Consider the following 18,566-nt stretch of genomic DNA (forward strand, 5'->3'; position numbering starts at 1 on the left):
TGGTTCCTCCACCTGTAACTCACGTGCCCAGAAAAGACAGGAAACAGGAAGCATTTATCCTCAACACATACAGATGTGGGTTCCGAAGATTGTTTTCTCCTTTGTTTTCCTGTACTTTTCAAATTTTGTTTTGTAAGCATAATTTTATAGTCAGAAAAGCTCATGACTTTCAAAGTTTTGGTGAGGTTCTACAAGGTCTGGTGTTTTTACCTTTCAGGGTATGAGTATTGCTGTCAGTAAACATGCCTCAGCATTTGCCTTTCACAGATCCCTAACAGGAACCTGCCCTTCCAAAGGGGGTCACTGCGGGGGGCTGCTGGCCTGACCCTTCGCCACCGGGCGCCGCCCCACACTTTGCAGTGACGACTAGTGACTAGGGACACGAGCCACAGCTGTTCTTTGCTTTCCGCCTCCAGGAGTCGAACCAAGAACATGATGTGGTATGGGGTTCTCGGAACCAAAGAGCTGCTGCACAGAACCTATAAGAACCTGGAGCAGAAGGTGCTCCTGGAGGTGAGCTGCAGGGGTTGTGGCCGTCAGGGCCTGTCCGGACTCCGTTAGCCCTTCTCCGCTGGGACCGCCCCGGTGGGCGCCCAGCCGCAGCTGTGGCCTCAGCCCTGGGTGGGCGGCGGCGGGAGGAGGCCTGCTGGGTGCCCTGCGTCCCTTTCTTACCTCGCCCTGCGTTTCCACTCTTCAGTGTGACGGGCGGCCCATCCCACTCCCCAGTCTCCAGGGCATCGCTGTCCTCAACATTCCCAGCTATGCCGGGGGGACCAACTTCTGGGGCGGCACCAAGGAAGATGATGTACGTACCAGGGTGCTGGATGTCGTGGGCTCAGCTCGGGGGTAGGGGTGGTGATCGGGAGGCGGCCCCTGCAAGGAAGGGCAGCAACTTGGGGCCCTGACGGAGCATCGGCACGCGGGTGCTCTGGGGGCAGTGCAGGGGGGTGGCTGGCAGTGAGGGTGCAGTGGGGTGAGGACAGATGGGGTCCCCTGCTCACAAGGGAGGCTGAATAGAGCAGAAGTGGTCAGAGGCACAGGTGTGATGCACAAGGCAGGCCCCACCCCAACATGGGGCGATCTGGGAAGGCTTCTAGGAGGAAGACATCTATGTTGAGACCTAAAGGAAGATTTGGGCTCAGCTAGGTCATGGAGGGTGGGGAAGGCTGTTCTGGGTGGAGGGTAGCTGACGGAGGCTAGCGGCCGTGGCAAGGTGGGGAAGGAGTTCCCTGGTGGCACTGCGGGTGGGTTGCAGGGAAACTAGAGCTCATGTGGGGGGTTTAAGCCAAGGGAGATCTTTGGAATTTATGCTGAGAACTGTGGGAGGCATTGGGAGGCTTAGCCAGGGCTGAGGCTTCCTTTGTACAGAAGAGCTAATAAAACAGTTAGCTCTGATCGGACACTTCATGTGTGCTGTTTGCTGTCTGAGACTGTGCCCGTGCTGACTCAGTCAGTTCTCGTGACTCCGCGAGGCACGTGCCAGTTTTACTCCCCAGCTGAGGAACTGGGCAGTGAAGTGACTTGCCCAGGGTCACACGGCAAGTCTGGGATTTGGCCCTCGCAGCTGGTTTCGGGACCTTCAGTTGGGATGCGTCCCCTCCCTGTGGCCTGGCTGCCTGCACCAGCTCCGCAGCCTGGAAGGAGGAGTGTGTGTGCTGTGTGTCAGGGGCAGAGCTCAGGCCGCCTCTGACGCGGGCCTTCAGACTTTTGCAGCTCCGTCATTTGATGATAAGATCCTGGAGGTGGTCGCTGTGTTTGGCAGTATGCAGATGGCAGTCTCTCGGGTCATTAAGCTGCAGCATCACCGGATTGCCCAGGTACTGGCCCCGTCCTGGAGCCCGGTCGGGCCTGGGAGGCAGGCAGCCCGCACCCGTTTGGAGAGGCGGGGCCTGGTGGGAACCACAGCCCTGACACTGTGCTGCCCCAGTACATGCCTCCTGGCGCAGAGCCCAGGAGGAGTGGTGCCCACAATTGAGGCCAACTTTGTGCCTTGTCCCAGCTTTCCCTGGGGTGCCACCTGTGTCCTAGCTGCTGTTGCGGGGGGGGGGGGGGGTGAGACAGGCCAGGCCTGCAGCTCCTAGAAGCAGCAACCTGAGCAGCATGGGAGCAGAGGGGAGCATGTCTGGCTGGGGGAGAGTGTGGCCACGCCAGGCCCTCTGAGGCCCAGCCGGGGAGGGGTGCAGGGTCGGGCGCCCCGTTACTTCTTTTCCTGGTGGGTTGAGAAGGGTCTGCCTCTCTGTCTGTGGGGCTGGAGAGGGTGGTGCTTTACTGTACGAAGACCTGGGGCGCTGACACACCGGCCACCCTGAACCCAGCCTGTGCTGTCCCATCCTTCCCCACGTTAGGCTGCTTGAGTCCACACTTTTAAGTTTTGGGCTGCATTTTTTGTTGAAAAGGGGAGCAGTGCATCCTTAATCACTTACTGGCTGTTTGTTCTGGGCATGTTCGCATGTGCCCAGGGACCCGGTGGCCCTTTAAAGCTGAGGGGTCCCGCCCTGAGCCCGGCGCTGGACCCTGGCCGCTGAGGTCACCTCGCTCTGATCTCGGACACAGTGTTGGGCACGGGAACCATGGGTCGTGTGGCTCTGTGAGGTTGGAACTGGAGGGTATGCCCTGATTGCAGGGCTGGCTGTGGGTGTAGTGTGTCGCCCCAGAGGTCAGCCGGCGTGGGCAGGGGTGCGTAGGAGGAGGCGTAGTTCCTGCGGTGCCCAGATGCACTGCCAGGCTCCCTGATGGAGCGGGGGCACGAGTAACAGCTGTGATGTCTCCTCAGTGTCGCACGGTGAAGATTTCCATCCTGGGGGCGGAGGGCGTACCTGTGCAGGTGGACGGAGAGGCCTGGATCCAGCCTCCGGGGTACATTCGGATCATCCACAAGAACCGGGCCCAGATGCTTACCCGAGACAGTGTAAGAGGGCAGCCCAGCCGCCTGGGGCTCCCCTGCACGCATGCTGTGCTGCTTCTGTAAGGAGACTCGGGCTTGTAATGTTTAGGTTTAGGAACTTGTGTTTTTTTAGGCGCAAGAATTAAGCCAATAGGACAGTAATTCCTTGGACCGTTTCTCTTCCCCGATGTAGAAGAGTTCTGTCTCTCCCTTTCCGTTAGCCCGTTGGTAGGCCCGTTGTGTTTGTTGTCGGTTGATGCATTCTGGCCTCTCGAGCTGTGACGCTGGGTTCTCACGCCCTAGGCATTTGAGAGCACACTGAAGTCCTGGGAGGACAAGCAGAAGTGTGAGCTGCCCCGCCCGCCGCCCTTCTCCCTGCACCTGGGCATCCTGTCCGAGGAGGAGGTCACCCAGATGGACCAGTTCGGGCAGGCGGCGGGGGCCCTCATCCACAGGTCAGCCCTCCTCCCGAGAGCCCGGGCTCCGCGGCTGGGGCTGGGGGACGGGTGTGGGTTCCTCCCGGACCCGGCACGGGGCCGATGGGGTTTCTGCTTGCCCTGGCTTCGGTTTATCCCCACTGACCGTCTTTCAGAGACTGCCCCGAGTTTACACAGACAGGAGCGTGAAACCCGTGGGGGTGTTCAGAGCCAGCTCATGGGTCTGCAGGCCTGTCCTGGGTTCCTAGGGACAGTCCACTTGCTGCCTCCGCTCTGGGCTACCCCGGCAGGTCTGGTGAACGTGTTTCTCGTTCTCGGCAGCATCCGGGAGATCGCGCAGTCCCATCGAGACATGGAGCAGGAGCTTGCCCACGCCGTCAACGCCAGCTCCAAGTCCATGGACCGTGTGTACAGCAAGCCCAGGAACACGGAGGTGCCTGTGCTCTCCGCTCCCTCTCCTCGGGGCGCGTGCAGCACGCAGGCCTCCTCCATGGCGTCTGTTCTGGTTGCTCGCAGGGGCTGAGCTGCAGCTTTGTCCTGGAGATGGTGAACAACATGAAGGCTCTGCGCAGTGAGACGGAGCTGCTGCTGGCCGGGAAGATGGCCCTGGTGAGCGGGGTGGTGTGGCCGTTGTTGCCCAAGGGGCAGCACGTTTTAGTCAGACTTCCTGGCCATAAGAATCTAGACTCGCCTCTGGGGGCTCGGAGGTCATGTGATCGACCCTGGGGTTGGCTCGCACACCCTTCGGGCCACCCCTCAGCCACGTCCTCTCGAGCACATCAGATCCTACGGACAGGAATGCCTTTGTCACTGGACAGAATTCTCTCTGCACATCTGCGGGTGGGCCACCCACCTCCTGAGCCCCATCAGGGACATGTGCTGTGGCCCTTGCCCATTCAGCCCTGCAGACCTGGCTGAGGTGTTGGCACTGGGGAGTCCTGGGGTAGGGAGGTTACTCACCACAGGAGCTAGAACAGGGCGAGGCCCAAGAGATGGCCTGGCCAACCTTCTTTTAAGCTAGGAGGACATGGAAGGCCAAGGAGGCGAAGTGACTTGCTGAAGACCACACAGCTGTAGAATGGCCCCCAGAGTGTAGTTTTCATGTCCTCTGCTCTTCCTGCCCAAGTGCCTTGCCGTGCTGGAGGGGGGCAGGTGGGCTGGTCCTGTCCCCTCTCTGACAGAGGGCCCCCATGGCAAGCAGAGGCAGGTGACGTATCAGCCCTGTGAGTGATTATTGGACAAGCTCAGATTGTTCCACTGTTTATGGCAGGAGAGTTGAATTCTCTCACCCGACACCCCTTAGAAGGGGAGGTTCTGAGTTCGACCCCAGCCAGTGCTCTGGGACCTGGTTTCCTCAGAAGTCTCTCCACTGAGAGCTGAGTGGAGCCCAGCCCCCGGGCACTGGGCCGTTCCGGCCCTCCCTGCTGGTAACCGGCCACGCCTCTCTTCCCCTCCACCGAGCAGCAGCTGGATCCCCCGCAGAAGGAGCGGCTCGGGGCTGCTCTGGCCGACATGGACCAGCAGCTCCGGAAGCTGGCAGACACACCCTGGCTGTGCCAGCCCCTGGAGCCCAGTGACGAAGAGGTATGTGGGTCCTGGGGCCTCAGCCGGGCCCCCTGTATGCAGGCACTCTCCCTTGGGTGCCTGTGTTCAGTGTGCTCTGTGCGGCTTTTGGAGTGAGACTGTCAGTCTTGCAGCCCCTGCAATGGCCTCTGGATGCTTCTCTGGTAAAGGCCTTCCAGGCCTAGAGAGAGACGGGTCCTGGGAGCTGAGGTTGAGGATGAGCCTCGATGACCAGGGCACACGCTGCCCTCAGAAGAAGAACCGCTTGGCTGCCCAAGAAATCGGCAGCAAACAGGCCGAGCCCAGCCCACTGTGTGCCCTGCTATGGGGACACATCCGTCAGCTAAATGGCAGCTTCTGAGAAGTTTATTTTTGACAGGAACAGAGTGATGTGCTTGACTCACACATTTGCCAGAGGTCCTGGCACTGGGGCACGGGACCGTGGGCGTGTTGTGTCCTGGGGTGCAGTCAGCTCCTGCCGCAGGAGCGCAGGCAGGAAGAGCCCAGGAGAGAAGCTTGCCTGCTGGCTGGCCGGTCTTCGTGGGCAGTGTCAGGATAAAGGCAGACCCTGGGCGGCCTTCCCCTCAGCTGGAGCAGGGTGGAGCAGGACAGAGGGTTGCTGTGGGGTGACACCCCTCGAGGGAGCTGCCCCCAGCTTGGTTAGTTGCACCTGTTAGCAGCAGGGGGGCGGGACAGAGGTGGCCCCGTGGTGGTCAGCGTACATCTCTGAGTCTGCTGACATTTGCCAACAAATCTTGTCTTCCACCACACAGCAAAACTTGGCAACTTAAGAATGAGGATTTGGTATAAGGACCGGTTAAACTTATCACAATTGGTTAAATAATTACAGCTATAAGTAAGTTTTCATTTAAAAGGAAATTACTAAAATAACTATACTGCTCCCAAAAATTAAGGAATATTTTATAGCTTCATATTCATTTTGAAATATTCCCTAATTTTTGTGAGCAGTTTCTATAAAATACTCAACAGATGTGACAGTAACACAGCCCTATAATTCCAGATTAAATTGTCAAAGTCTGTGAAGTGGGGGGGGCTGAGGGGGCTGGAGGGTGGACGGGGCTGGGAAGGGGCGTGGACAGAAGAATGAAAGCACATTAAATTCTTCCTCTTTTCCTGGGGTGGAAGAAGGTTAAAACAAATTCTTGACTTTGATAATTAGGGAAACGTGGAGTCAGTTATATTTTTAAAAAACTTAAAGGTAGTTTGTAGTAGAATTGAAGAGATTTTATCGTTTCAAATTGCTACAAAGAACAAAAACAAAATATATTGTAAAAGAAAACGGGGAACTAGTATGTAGCTAATATGAAAGTAAGATACAGAAGATGATACAGATTCTCCTTTTTTAAAAGTAAGTTATTCTTAGATCCTGTTAAGAAGTCTAAGCATATATTGGTCATAGAGCCATTTTCTCTCCCATACCTCTAATAAAGATCTATTAACACAGAAAGATTAAAAATAAACAATTTCAAGAAGACAGTAAGAAAATTACAAAGTAGCAATATTAATGTAAAAACAATTGCATATTTACGGCAATTAAGGATCAAGGGAAATCACTTTATATTGGTGAAGTATAATTTAGAAAATTTATCTTTTTATTTCCTTGATCTATCAATTACTGTTGAACTCTGATCACAAATATAACTGTCTTTGCCTTTGCAATTCTGTGTATCTCTGCTCTATTTATTTTGATGCCATGTTATTGTGTGCATGTAGGTTTTATCATTATGTAAGACCTTCAGTAGTTTTTCTTCCCCCCCCCCTACTTGTTTGGTATGTTCTTTTTCATGGTTTTATTTTCACTCACTTTATGTGGAGTGTCTCAACAGCATATTGCTAATTTTTTTTTAAAGATTTTATTGATTGATTGTACGGGGGGGGGGGGGAGGGGGCAAGAAGTACCAGCTCGTAGTTGCTTCACGTTAGTTGTTCATTGCTTGCTTGTTGCTTGTCCTGTGTGTCCTGTGTGCCTTGATCAGGGAAACCCAGGGATTTGCACCAGCGACCTCAGCATGCCAGGCCGCATGTTGAGTATTTATCCAGTCTGGTGCTGGGTTTTTTTTTGTTTTTTTTTCCTTGTTTTTTTTTTTTTTTTTTTTCATTTCTGAAGCTGGAAACGGGGAGAGACAGTCAGACAGACTCCCGCATGCGCCCGACCGGGATCCACCTGGCACGCCCACTAGGGGTGATGCTCTGCCCACCAGGGGGCGATGCTCTGCCCATCCTGGCGTCGCCATATTGCGACCAGAGCCACTCTAGCACCTGAGGCAGAGGCCAAGGAGCCATTCCCAGCGCCCGGGCCATCTTTGCTCCAATGGAGCCTTGGCTGCAGGAGGGGAAGAGAGAGACAGAGAGGAAAGCGCGGTGGAGAAGCAAATGGGCGCTTCTCCTGTGTGCCCTGGCCGGGAATCGAACCCGGGTCCTCCGCACGCTAGGCCGACGCTCTACCGCTGAGCCAACCGGCCAGGGCCTGGTGCTGGGTTTTAATTGGATAGTTCAGTCTGTTTACATTTACTTATGTTATCAGATGCATTCCTATCATAGTTTATGATTTCTGTTTGTCCTACTTTTTCTTTCATCGTTTTTGATGAGGCCCTGCTTCCTCCCACACACTTCTCCTTGTTTCCTCTGTTAGTTTGGGAATACATACACTCTGGCTGTTCTTTTAGTGATCAGCCCTCACATTTTAATTTTAATTTACATGCATACAATTTGTAAAAGAAAAACTTCTTGAAATGAAAGGGACCAAATAGTAGTGCGAGCCATCACTAGCAGCGCGTGTTGAGTCAGATAAACCTAGCAGGTCACCATGTTTCTCTGTGGAGGGAGTTCATACGCTGCACACAGGGAATGTGCTTTCCTTCGTGTTGCCCACTTTCAAAACCCGGTCACGTTCTAGACCAGCGTCCTTGGCAGCAGGGACGTCTTTGTCGTTGTAGAGCTTGAGAGGAAGAGGCTCGGAACTTGAAAGCAATCCACAGTTTGCGTTTTGTCTGTTCTCTTTGGTTTTATTTTCTAGTAATCAGAGGCTCGGAACTTGAAAGCAATCCACAGTTTGCGTTTTGTCTGTTCTCTTTGGTTTTATTTTCTAGTAATCTAGTCCATTCCATTCAAGTAGCAGCCGCGGTGGGCTGGACAGTTGTAAAGCTGGCTCTCTTCCAGGGGTAGTGCGAGCAGCCCCGTTCTCGAGCACCGGGAAACCTCAGAGACCCCCAGTCTCTCCCACGCCCTGCTCTGCCGTGCCCACAGTGGGGAGCTTCTCCCTCCACACGGTGCCCTCTGAAGATGGGTGGGGGTCTGACATTTTCTTCAGTTCAGGGGCAGAGCAGCAGCTGCAGCCGTGGGAGGCTTGCAGCCTGGTGCCTGGCTGTAGGGTGACCAGCCAGCCCGCTTTGTTTGGGACTGTCCAGTCTTTCTTTTTTTTTATTTTTAAATAATTTTATTTTTTTTTAATGGGGCGACATCAATAAATCAGGATACATATATTCAAAGATAACAAGTCCAGGTTATCTTGTCGTTCAATTATGTTGCATACCCATCACCCAAAGTCAGATTGTCCACTGTCACCTTCTATCTAGTTTTCTTTGTGCCCCTCCCCCTTTCCCTCCCCCTTTCCCTCTCCCTTTCCCCCTCCCCCCCGTAACCACCACACTCTTATTAATGTCTCTTAGTTTCACTTTTATGTCCCAACTACGTATGGAATAATGCAGTTCCTGGTTTTTACTGATTTACTTATTTCGCTTCATATCATGTTATCAAGATCCCACCATTTTGCTGTAAATGTTCCGATGTCATCGTTTCTTATGGCTGAGTAGTATTCCATAGTGTATATGTGCCACATCTTCTTTATCCAGTCATCTATTAACGGGCTTTTTGGTTGTTTCCATGTCCTGGCCACTGTGAACAATGCTGCAATGAACATGGGGCTGCATGTGTCTTTACGTATCAATGTTTCTGAGTTTTGGGGGTATATACCCAGTAGAGGGATTGCTGGGTCATAAGGTAGTTCTATTTTCAGTTTTTTGAGGAACCACCATACTTTCTTCCATAATGGTTGTACTACTTTACATTCCCACCAACAGTGTATGAGGTTTCCTTTTTCTCCACAGCCTCTCCAACATTTGCTATTACCTGTCTTGTTAATAATAGCTAATCTAACAGGTGTGAGGTGGTATCTCATTGCAGTTTTGATTTGCATTTCTCTAATAGCTAAAGGAGATGAGCATCTTTTCATATATCTGTTGGCCATTTGTATTTCTTCCTGGGGGAAGTATCTGTTCATGTCCTTTTCCCATTTTTTTATTGGATTGTTTGTTGTTGAGTTTTATGAGTCCTTTGTATATTTTGGATATTAGGCCCTTATCTGAGCTGTTGTTTGAAAATATCATTTCCCATTTAGTTGGCTTTCTGTTTATTTTGTTATCAGTTTCTCTTGCTGAGCAAAAACTTCTTAGTCTGATGTAGTCCCATTCATTAATTTTTGCCTTCACTTCTCTTGCCTTTGGGTGTATTGCGAAACATCTGGAGGCTCCAAGGATAGGTTTTTCTGTTTCTGGTTGAAGATCTTGTTGAGTTTTGGGGGAGATTTATCGGTATCGCTTCCTACCCCGCCATTACTCTGACGTCATCTCGGGACTGTCCAGTCTCAGTACAGAAAGCTCATGTTGCAGGGATGGTGGCTCCAATGCTTTAAACCTAAAAATATTTCCAAAACAAATATCGCCAAACGCTGCACAGCCGCCCCTCCGGGTATCCCTGGGTGTCTGACGATGGGTCCTGTCAGCCTCGGCCAGGTCCAGAGCAGCCCGGTCTCGGGTCAGTGCAGGTGGGAAGTCACACAGGTCGGGGGCGCCAGAGAGCAGGTTTAGTCTCAGAACCAGAAACACTGTGCAGGGGGCTGTGCACCGGGCTGGGGCCGGGCCTTCATCTACCTGGAGCCCGAGGCCAGAAGCTGCAGCAGGTGTCCGGGCAGCAGTGCTGGATCCCAGGGCTCCCCCCTCTGCGGGCCTTTGGCTCAGGCCCCCACACGAGGGAGGAGACGGGGCGGGGGGCGGGGGCGGGGTGCCCAGGGCCACAGGAGCTGGAGGGGACAGTGCCGATGCCGCTCGCATAGGAAAGGGGGTAAATCTGTGAGCTGGTTTCTGAAAGTAAAGTAAAATAAGTTAAATCAGCCTCTGGCTGATATAATTGAAGAAGAAATGAAAAAATGCAGTAATAAAGGGAATGGAACAAAAAATGAGAAAAAAATCAAGTTATAGTCAAAGAAATGGTGATAAATTTTAAAATCTTGATGAAACTGTTGATTCTTTAGGGAAAATAGAAGTTACTTAAAAAAATAAAAGGCATTTAAGAAGAATAGCCACAAAACAACTTGAAAAAATCGTCTAAATACTGCTTGCAAAGGAAGGGTGCCCAGGACTGTGTGGCCTCCTTGTGCAGGGACAGTATTACAGCTCGGGGAAGCTGGCGTCGTTCCAGTTCATGGTTTTCAATTGTGGGAGAAAGTACAAGTTACCAATCTTTGTTATGTGTACTTGTACAGTTTGGTATAAACTTTTCACATTAAACTAACACATTGATTCCAAAATTCAGTATTATCAGTAGACCCATACAGATCAGCTCTTTAAATCAAACCGTTGATGAAAGAAATTGTTTTTAAAAGAATTCCATCTGGAAAGTGCAGAAGGGTTACAAGGCCCTCTGGACCCCTGGGAAGAGCCCGGTCATAGGCGGGTCCTCCTCGATGGGTGGGCGCGTCAGTGGGGCAGGGTGCTGATCCGACCCAGCGGGCTCCTCGTTCCCTCGTTCCTGGGGCCGCTCTTCCAGGACAGCAGCTTTGTCTGCAGCTGGGGGAAGAGGGGGGACAGAGCTGTCGCTTGGGGACCTTGGTCAGGCCCTGAATCAGACAGACCACTATGAGGGTAGTCCTGGAAGCACTCGGGGAGAGTTTTTTTATTTTTTAGCAAGAGAGAGACAGGAAGGGAGAGGGATAGGAGGTGTCAAAACTCATAGTTGAGTCACTTGGTTGCTCACTGATTGCTTCTCCTATGTACCTTGACCGGGGGACTCCAGCTGAGCTAGTGACCCTTTGCTCGAGCCAGCAACGTTGGGCTTCAAGCCAGCGACCTTTGGGCTCAAGCCAGCGACCTTTGGGTCATGTCTTGATCCCATGCTCAAGCCGGTGACCTCGGCGTGTCCTCAGCATCCCAGGCCGATTCTCCAGTGCACCACGGCCTGGTCCAGGCAGGGAGATGTGATAGAAATGAATTCATCAGATATAAATGGACTGTGGGTGGTGGTTTTGCATGATAACAGTGCTATAATTACATTTAAAAGAGAGAGTATTGTCTTTTAGAGTTGCTTGTGAAGTATTTATGGGTAGACTAATTTGATATCTGACATTTATCTATTTTAAAAGGCTGGGGGACAAAGCAAGATCGCTTATTGATACTTAGTCGCATTCTGCTCTTTACCATCTTATGAATTAAAAGTCAGAAATAAAAAAGTTAGAGATATATTTAATGCTCGTGTACATTTAAAAAAAGGAAGTATGAAGTCAGGAGTAGAGTGCGTTTGGATCCTGTGGGCAGCACCGGGGGCGTGCGCCGGCACGGGACGAGGCTGGGCCCGTCGCCTGGGAGCGGAGGTTCTAACAGCAGCTGTTAGACTTGGTGGTGGACAGTTTTGCCAATTAGAAGGAATTTGTAAAAATAAGTGGCCTGAGTACTCAAAGTGGTTGATGAAGAAATCGCTTTGTAGGAGGTCTTTTTCAGAGCAGAGAGCCCAGACAATGACATGCCTGTGACAGGAAGTCCGAGGAGGAGACCCAGAGGCGGCGTGCAGGGGACTGCAGCGTCCCCGCGGCCCACGCCGCTGTGACGATGCTCGCTGTGTCCATACCAGCTGGGTGTGGTGCATTTATAATGACAATCCCTATGGAGTTTTATTCAGTGTGGCCAAATGTCCCTGTCCCAGGGCTGCGAAGTCTGGCCTTGCGGGTCCGAGTGGGCAGGCAGGGAGGCAGGGTGCTGGGTGATTCCAGGCCCCGAGGGCAGGAGAAAACTGGCACACCTGGAGAAGGGGCCTCCGCTTTGTTCGTGTGTGCAGCAGGTGACACACACACACAGGCTGGAAACACGCTGTCTGTGTGCACAGAACAGGGCCACCAGGCAGGAAGGAGAGTTGAGTGAAGGACACTGGGCAGTGTTGGCCCTGCCCAGCGCCTGGAGCGCCCTGCAGGGTGGTGGCCACGAGGCACCTGCAGCCCGGGTCATGCCTTCCCCCTCCTGAGTCTCCTCTGCAGTGAATCTGGGCAGAGAGCGGCGCGGGAAAGATTTGTTCAGGAAGGTAGGTGCGTGACACTGGCAGCTGGAGCCCGCCGCCCGGCACTGGAGGGCTGGCCAGTGTCCGTGTCACCTTGCTGTCATGGTAATGATGCTTAAATAACACTTACAAGCTGTTTAACTGCGTGGGAAGTGCACTTTATAAAATGAAAAGCAGATTGTGAAAATACTCATTGCCGTGAAACCACCTTTTAAAAGGCATTAAAAATCAATAAATACAAGACTAAACATCAAGGACAAACACAAGAATAAGTGAATCCGGAGCAAAGGACCTTCTGCTGGGCCCCCGCGCGCCTCTGATCCGGAGGACAAGGGCCTTGGTGAACGGCGATCTGACTTATGTTTCTCGCTTTCCACCGCAGAACGTGATGTCAGATCTTTCCAAACGCAGCCGCAGTGGGAAGTTCCGCCTGGTGACCAAGTTTAAGAAGAACAGCAAAAACAGAGACGTCCACAGCAGCCTGGGAGCCCCGGGTACCTGCCCACCCCCACCCCCCCGGCCGTCCGCGCCTCTGCTTTCTCCTGTGGCTCTTTCACGAGGTCCCCAGGCCACGGGCCCCTCGCCCACAGCCTGCGCGGAGTTGGCTGTTGGTAGCTACAGAACGGTGCCTTGCTTTCCCTCTCTGGTTTGGGTGCTAACCATTGTCATCCCCAGCCTTGAACTTGTTCCCCATGCTGACTTTGGGTGACTGGCCATCAGGCCACCTGCCTGCCCTAGATGGGGGTGCGAGGTGGGGAGGACAGCAGAGGTGACTAGACAGAGACCCAAGCTCTCACTCAGGCCTGCTTCCTCTGAGGCCTGCTGATGACCTCTGATGATTCACTAATCAAGGCCCCTTGCCTCTGGGAACCTGGCCACCAGTGATTGTGGGCGGTGAAATCAACAGAGAATGACACTAAAGGACATTCTTCCTTTGCAACAGTAAATTGGGACTTAAAATCAATCTCCGCCTGAAGCGTGGGCCCTGAGGGCGGCTGTCCCGGCTTAGGGGGCCCCCGCCAGGGTCTGGGGCCGCGTGGGCACCAATTAGGGCGGTGCCCTTTGACTTTTCTCTTTGCATGTTTGTGCAGAAATTGGGTTTCTTTTAATGATGGGGACTCTGGTGATGAGATCTCTGCGTGTCTCCCTTCCTGCTGTGGCCTGAGCGGAAGCAAACCCTCTAGAGCAGTGATTTTCAGCCAGTGCGCTGCAGGGTTTAAATGTGCAGCACCTCTGTAGTCAGGGCGCTGCAGGGTTTAAATGTGCAGCACCTCTGTAGTCAGTGCGCTGCAGGGTTTAAGTGTGCAGCATCTCTGTAGTCAGGGCGCTGCAGGGTTTAAGTGTGCAGCACCTCTGTAGTCAGGGCGCTGCAGGGTTTAAGTGTGCAGTACCTCTGTAGTCAGTGCGCTGCAGGGTTTAAGTGTGCAGCACCTCTGTAGTCAGGGCGCTGCAGGGTTTAAGTGTGCAGCACCTCTGTAGTCAGGGCGCTGCAGGGTTTAAGTGTGCAGCACCTCTGTAGTCAGTGCGCTGCAGGGTTTAAATGTGCAGCACCTCTGTAGTCAGGGCGCTGCAGGGTTTAAGTGTGCAGTATCTCTGTAGTCAGTGCGCTGCAGGGTTTAAGTGTGCAGCACCTCTGTAGTCAGTGCGCTGCAGGGTTTAAGTGTGCAGCATCTCTGTAGTCAGGGCGCTGCAGGGTTTAAGTGTGCAGCACCTCTGTAGTCAGGGCGCTGCAGGGTTTAAGTGTGCAGTACCTCTGTAGTCAGTGCGCTGCAGGGTTTAAGTGTGCAGCACCTCTGTAGTCAGTGCGCTGCAGGGTTTAAATGTGCAGCACCTCTGTAGTCAGGGCGCTGCAGGGTTTAAATGTGCAGCATCTCTGTAGTCAGGGCGCTGCAGGGTTTAAATGTGCAGCATCTCTGTAGTCAGGGCGCTGCAGGGTTTAAATGTGCAGCACCTCTGTAGTCAGGGCGCTGCAGGGTTTAAGTGTGCAGCACCTCTGTAGTCAGTGCGCTGCAGGGTTTAAGTGTGCAGTACCTCTGTAGTCAGTGCGCTGCAGGGTTTAAGTGTGCAGCATCTCTGTAGTCAGTGCGCTGCAGGGTTTAAGTGTGCAGCACCTCTGTAGTCAGTGCGCTGCAGGGTTTAAGTGTGCAGCATCTCTGTAGTCAGGGCGCTGCAGGGTTTAAGTGTGCAGCACCTCTGTAGTCAGTGCGCCGCAGGGTTTAAGTGTGCAGTACCTCTGTAGTCAGTGCGCTGCAGGGTTTAAGTGTGCAGTATCTCTGTAGTCAGGGCGCTGCAGGGTTTAAATGTGCAGTACCTCTGTAGTCAGGGCGCTGCAGGGTTTAAGTGTGCAGTACCTCTGTAGTCAGTGCGCTGCAGGGTTTAAGTGTGCAGTACCTCTGTAGTCAGGGCGCCAGCCCCTCTCCTCAGATCGTCAAATAGACACCAGCCAACACAACAATAGTCATTCCGTGTGAATGAATCAAAATTACACCTTTTCTTGTGTGTCAGATCACCAAAAAATATGTTTTTTTGGTGTGCTGCAGAATTTTAGTGGTTAGTTTATGTGTGCCATTGGCTGGAAAAGGTTGAAAATCGCTGCTCTAGGCGGGGAACGCTGGCTCCAGCCGCAGTCAGACCCACACTTCCCGTGGAGCTGTGGCTGTCTGATCCCTCTGGGGACGCGGGAGATGTCTGGAAGGCGGACCGCGGGCCTGCAGGGACAGACACTGCTCCTGACCGGAGAGCAGGCACTCCCTGCTGCTTTCTGCTTGGCTGGGCGTCTCTGGTGCCCGCTGCTGGGGTGCCGTGAGGGCCTGCAGCTGCAGTGTTCGGGGTGCCCACTGCTGGGGTGCCGTGAGGGCCTGCAGCTGCAGTGTTCCGGGGTGCCCGCTGCTGGGGTGCCGTGAGGGCCTGCAGCTGCAGTGTTCCGGGGTGCCTGCTGCTGGGAGTCTGGGGCCTGCAGCCGCGGTGTTCCGGGGTGCCTTGAGGGCCTGCAGCCGCGGTGTTCCGGGGTGCTTGCTGCTGGGTGTCTGGGGCGTGTAGCCGCGGTGTTTTGGGGTGCTTGCCACTGGGTATCTGGGGCGTTCCTGGCGCAGCCGCCGCCTGCCTGGCGCTGGGCTGGCACTCACTGCTCCCGCGTTTCCGTCTCTGACAGTTCACCTCTGGGGGACAGAGGAGGTTGCTGCCTGGCTGGAGCACCTCAGTCTCTGTGAGTATAAGGACATCTTCACTCGGCACGACATCCGGGGCTCTGAGCTCCTGCACCTGGAGCGGAGGGACCTCAAGGTACTCCCACACGTGCTTTTCCCCACGGCCCTGCCTTCGTCCCTCCCCTCCCTCTGGCGTCCGGAGTCTCCTCTCGGTTCTTCTCCATCCTCTGTGCGCAACACGGGGTGACATGTGCGGGGGCCAGACCGAGCTGGAGCAGACGGGCCACACACTGCTGTCACCGAGAGCCCAGATGCAGGACCCAGCGTGCAGGGTTCCTCTGCCGACATAGGGGCTTGGTCAGGGAGACCACGGTGCGGGGCGTGGCGGCTGCTCCCGCCTGTGCCCATGCGCGTGCTGGGGGCACCCCCCCCCCTCTATTGGGGGGCGCCGGGAGAGGCGGCGACTTGCCCGCTCGGCTGCACGGCTCGGGCCCTGTCTCGGTTCTCGGGGTGCTGACTTCACTTGCTGCCGGCCTGTGTGTTGGCTGTGTCTTTTTTGATGTCCCCTCGACAGCTTCAGTGACAGGACCATGGGGGGAGGGGTCACATGCTTGTCGTTTCTTACGCTGTTTCTCTCCTCCGGGTGTCAGCGTTCCTGGCTCCCGTGTGTGCGCGCAGTCGCTGGGCAGCCGGTGGGGCGCTGTGCCTGCTGTGCCCGGCGTCAGGGTGGCTGTGCTCTCGTTGCAGGACCTCGGTGTGACCAAGGTGGGCCACGTGAAGCGGATCCTGTGTGGCATCAAGGAGTTGAGCCGCAGCCTGCCCGCCCCCGAGGCCTAGTGTCCGCCCTCTCGGCCTGCGTCCTGCACTCCTGCCGCTGAGCGGGCCAGGCGCAGCGGGCCTTCTCATGGTGCTACCCCCTCCCGTGCCGACCGGCGGCCTCAGACGGCACTCTGGCCGCCTGCGGGGCCCTAGACTCACCAACACAGCTACCTTTGGACACGCACCTTTCCAAGTCGGCGGCGTGTGTGCGACCACGCCACCACCTCACAGCTCTCAGCGACCCGCGTCCTGGCCAGGTCGGGCCTCCCGGGCCCCGGCATCCGGCAGAACTGGCCTGGCTGGGCACACCTGGTCTTCCCGTGGGCTGCTCCCCACGTGCCTGCCCACTGCGCGTTGTATGGCAGCATCCCCCGCCAGCCCCGGGCCGGGGCCCAGATGGCGGCGTTCTCGTAGCCCCGCAGAGCTGCGCACGCTGGTGTCTGTCAGCGGCTCCTGCCTCTCCCGGTTTCTAGGCCTGTTTGTTTTAATCTGACGTGGAGAGCGTCTCCCGGAGCTGGGAATTGGGGAGCCATGTGCTTGCTGATGAGCCTCAACCTCATGTGTCTCAGATCCCCCCTGAGCTGCGGGCGTGGGACGTGTCTGTCTGTCCAGGGCGCTGTGCGGGCTGCCATGGTGGGGCCGGTGTTTGCCCTCGGTCAGTATTTCTGTGGAGAGAGTGTTCATTAGGCGGGACAAGCCGCTGCCTGGGCAGAGTGGCTCTGGGTGGGCAGCTCGGCTGTCCCGCCGGCCTCAGGCCTCGTGGTGGGTGGCACTTGGCCCTTTCACTGCGAGGCCCCGGTGCCGGAGGTGGTGGTGGCCCACGTGGCGGTCACCAGGTTGTCATTGCCTTTGACTTTGCCCCTTGCTGCCCTTCCAGAAATGGCCGCACTCACAGGGCACTTTTCTGCCGTGGAAAGGGGGTTCTGTAACCCCGACCCCAGCTCCTGGGTGCCAGGGCCTTGTACCCCAAAGGACTGGTCAGGGGGCCTCAGGTGGGGTCCGGAGTCACTTGCAGGGCCCTGGGTACTCACAGCTGGACAGCACTTACCTGCCACTCGCTTTGCAGATCCTCCTCCTGGCTCCTCGGATCAGCAGGCGTCGCTAGGTCCCCCCCAGGCCTGGCCAGGCGCCTGTCTCTGGTTTGGAGGTGTGCCTACTGGTGGTTCTTCTGGGTGCTGGGCCCGCTTCTGTGTCTGCGTGTGGCATGGTGGTGTTGGGGCGAGAGCCCTGTGTTCTGCATGTGCCCTCAGCTGCCCCGTTGGAGGCGGACGAGGCAGTGTGTGTGCCCTTTCCTGCCTGGTGGTTCTCTTCCCATGAGAACAGCTGTCTCAGGTGGAGGAAGGCAGAGAAAGGGAGAATCTAGCCCCCAAAAGTCACTGATTTCAGAGTACTGATTATAGGGTCCCAGAGGGAGGGTTGCTCTGTTCTAGGTGGGGCCCTGGGTTCTGAGGCTCCCATGGCCTTCAGCCAGAAGGGACAGGCTGGAGCTTGGAGAGGAGGAGCCCAGGGGGCTTCCCCAGGGCCACCTGCGCCCTCAGCGCCCACCCTGGGAAAGGTGGAGGTTTGGGGCAAGTGGTATTTAAAGTTAGTATGTTGACAGTGCTGAAAGCAACACTGTTTACGTAGAAGACGTGTTTCTGGTTCTCGGCAGTCAGAAGGGAAAGAGCGAGCGCGAGTTCTGCATGAAGTTGTCAGGGAAGGGCAGGTCCCCGTCCTCGTAGTCTCTGCTGCCGCCTGTGGACTGCTCCGCTGCCCACCCAGCAGCTGGGGTCCCCTCGGGCGTGGGAGGGGCGGGGCCCTGGAGAGTAGGAGAGAAGGTTTTGTGCCCTCCGGTGGGGCTCCCCTCATATTTATGGTCTAATTTATACAGTGCCCACCGTGGAAGCAAGGCCTCGTGTATCACTATGTACATAGTCCAGTCGGAGCTGTAAATACATGGTTCTGTGTACAAATAAAACAAGCCTGTTTTGGACCTCCCGTGTCAGATTTCTTGTCTTCATCCCTTGTGCTTTGACATAAAATGGTAGTTCCCAAAACCCATCCTAACTGGATCCAGAACTCCATTTTCTCAGCAGCTCTAAATAGAAGTTGAATTGGTGGTGGGTAGAAAGCAGAGCAGATGCTATTGCATTCTTGTGTGGGTTCTTGGGTCCGCTTTGTTAGAAACGGCGAGGGGGGGCCCTGCGCAGAGCAGAGGTTTCCGGGTGGGCCCGGCCTGCTTGCTGACGGCGGGCCATTTTAGCTCCTGTTCTGACCTGAATCTTGCTCAGTCCATCTGCTCATAGTACTTCTATGCCACGGGAGCTGTCTCTTCAAGCTCAAGGTGTCTTTGTCATCACTGCCCCCCACCCTGCTTTTCGGGGTGAGGGATGAGGA

General features: G+C 54.9%; 1 protein-coding gene across 7 annotated transcripts in view; it reads left to right on the forward strand.

Annotated features, from left to right (window-relative positions):
- Positions 1 to 18,162, forward strand: part of DGKD (diacylglycerol kinase delta) — a 115,552-nt gene extending 97,390 nt beyond the window's left edge. For 5 of the 7 annotated variants that reach the window (XM_066346347.1, XM_066346343.1, XM_066346345.1 and 2 more), the window contains 11 exons: positions 417 to 513; positions 698 to 805; positions 1,704 to 1,817; positions 2,774 to 2,908; positions 3,188 to 3,339; positions 3,643 to 3,754; positions 3,838 to 3,930; positions 4,786 to 4,905; positions 12,608 to 12,719; positions 15,377 to 15,507; positions 16,119 to 18,162. In XM_066346347.1, coding sequence (XP_066202444.1) covers positions 417 to 513; positions 698 to 805; positions 1,704 to 1,817; positions 2,774 to 2,908; positions 3,188 to 3,339; positions 3,643 to 3,754; positions 3,838 to 3,930; positions 4,786 to 4,905; positions 12,608 to 12,719; positions 15,377 to 15,507; positions 16,119 to 16,208 — 1,264 coding nt within the window. In that variant the 3' untranslated portion in view covers positions 16,209 to 18,162. The remainder of the gene's footprint in view (positions 1 to 416; positions 514 to 697; positions 806 to 1,703; positions 1,818 to 2,773; positions 2,909 to 3,187; positions 3,340 to 3,642; positions 3,755 to 3,837; positions 3,931 to 4,785; positions 4,906 to 12,607; positions 12,720 to 15,376; positions 15,508 to 16,118) is intronic. The other 2 variants (XM_066346340.1, XM_066346341.1) reach the window with 2 other exon arrangements.
- The last annotated feature ends 404 nt before the right edge of the window (positions 18,163 to 18,566 follow it).

This window comes from Saccopteryx leptura, chromosome 7, assembly GCF_036850995.1.
Source record: "Saccopteryx leptura isolate mSacLep1 chromosome 7, mSacLep1_pri_phased_curated, whole genome shotgun sequence".
In the NCBI taxonomy this organism is placed as follows: Eukaryota; Metazoa; Chordata; class Mammalia; order Chiroptera; family Emballonuridae; genus Saccopteryx; species Saccopteryx leptura.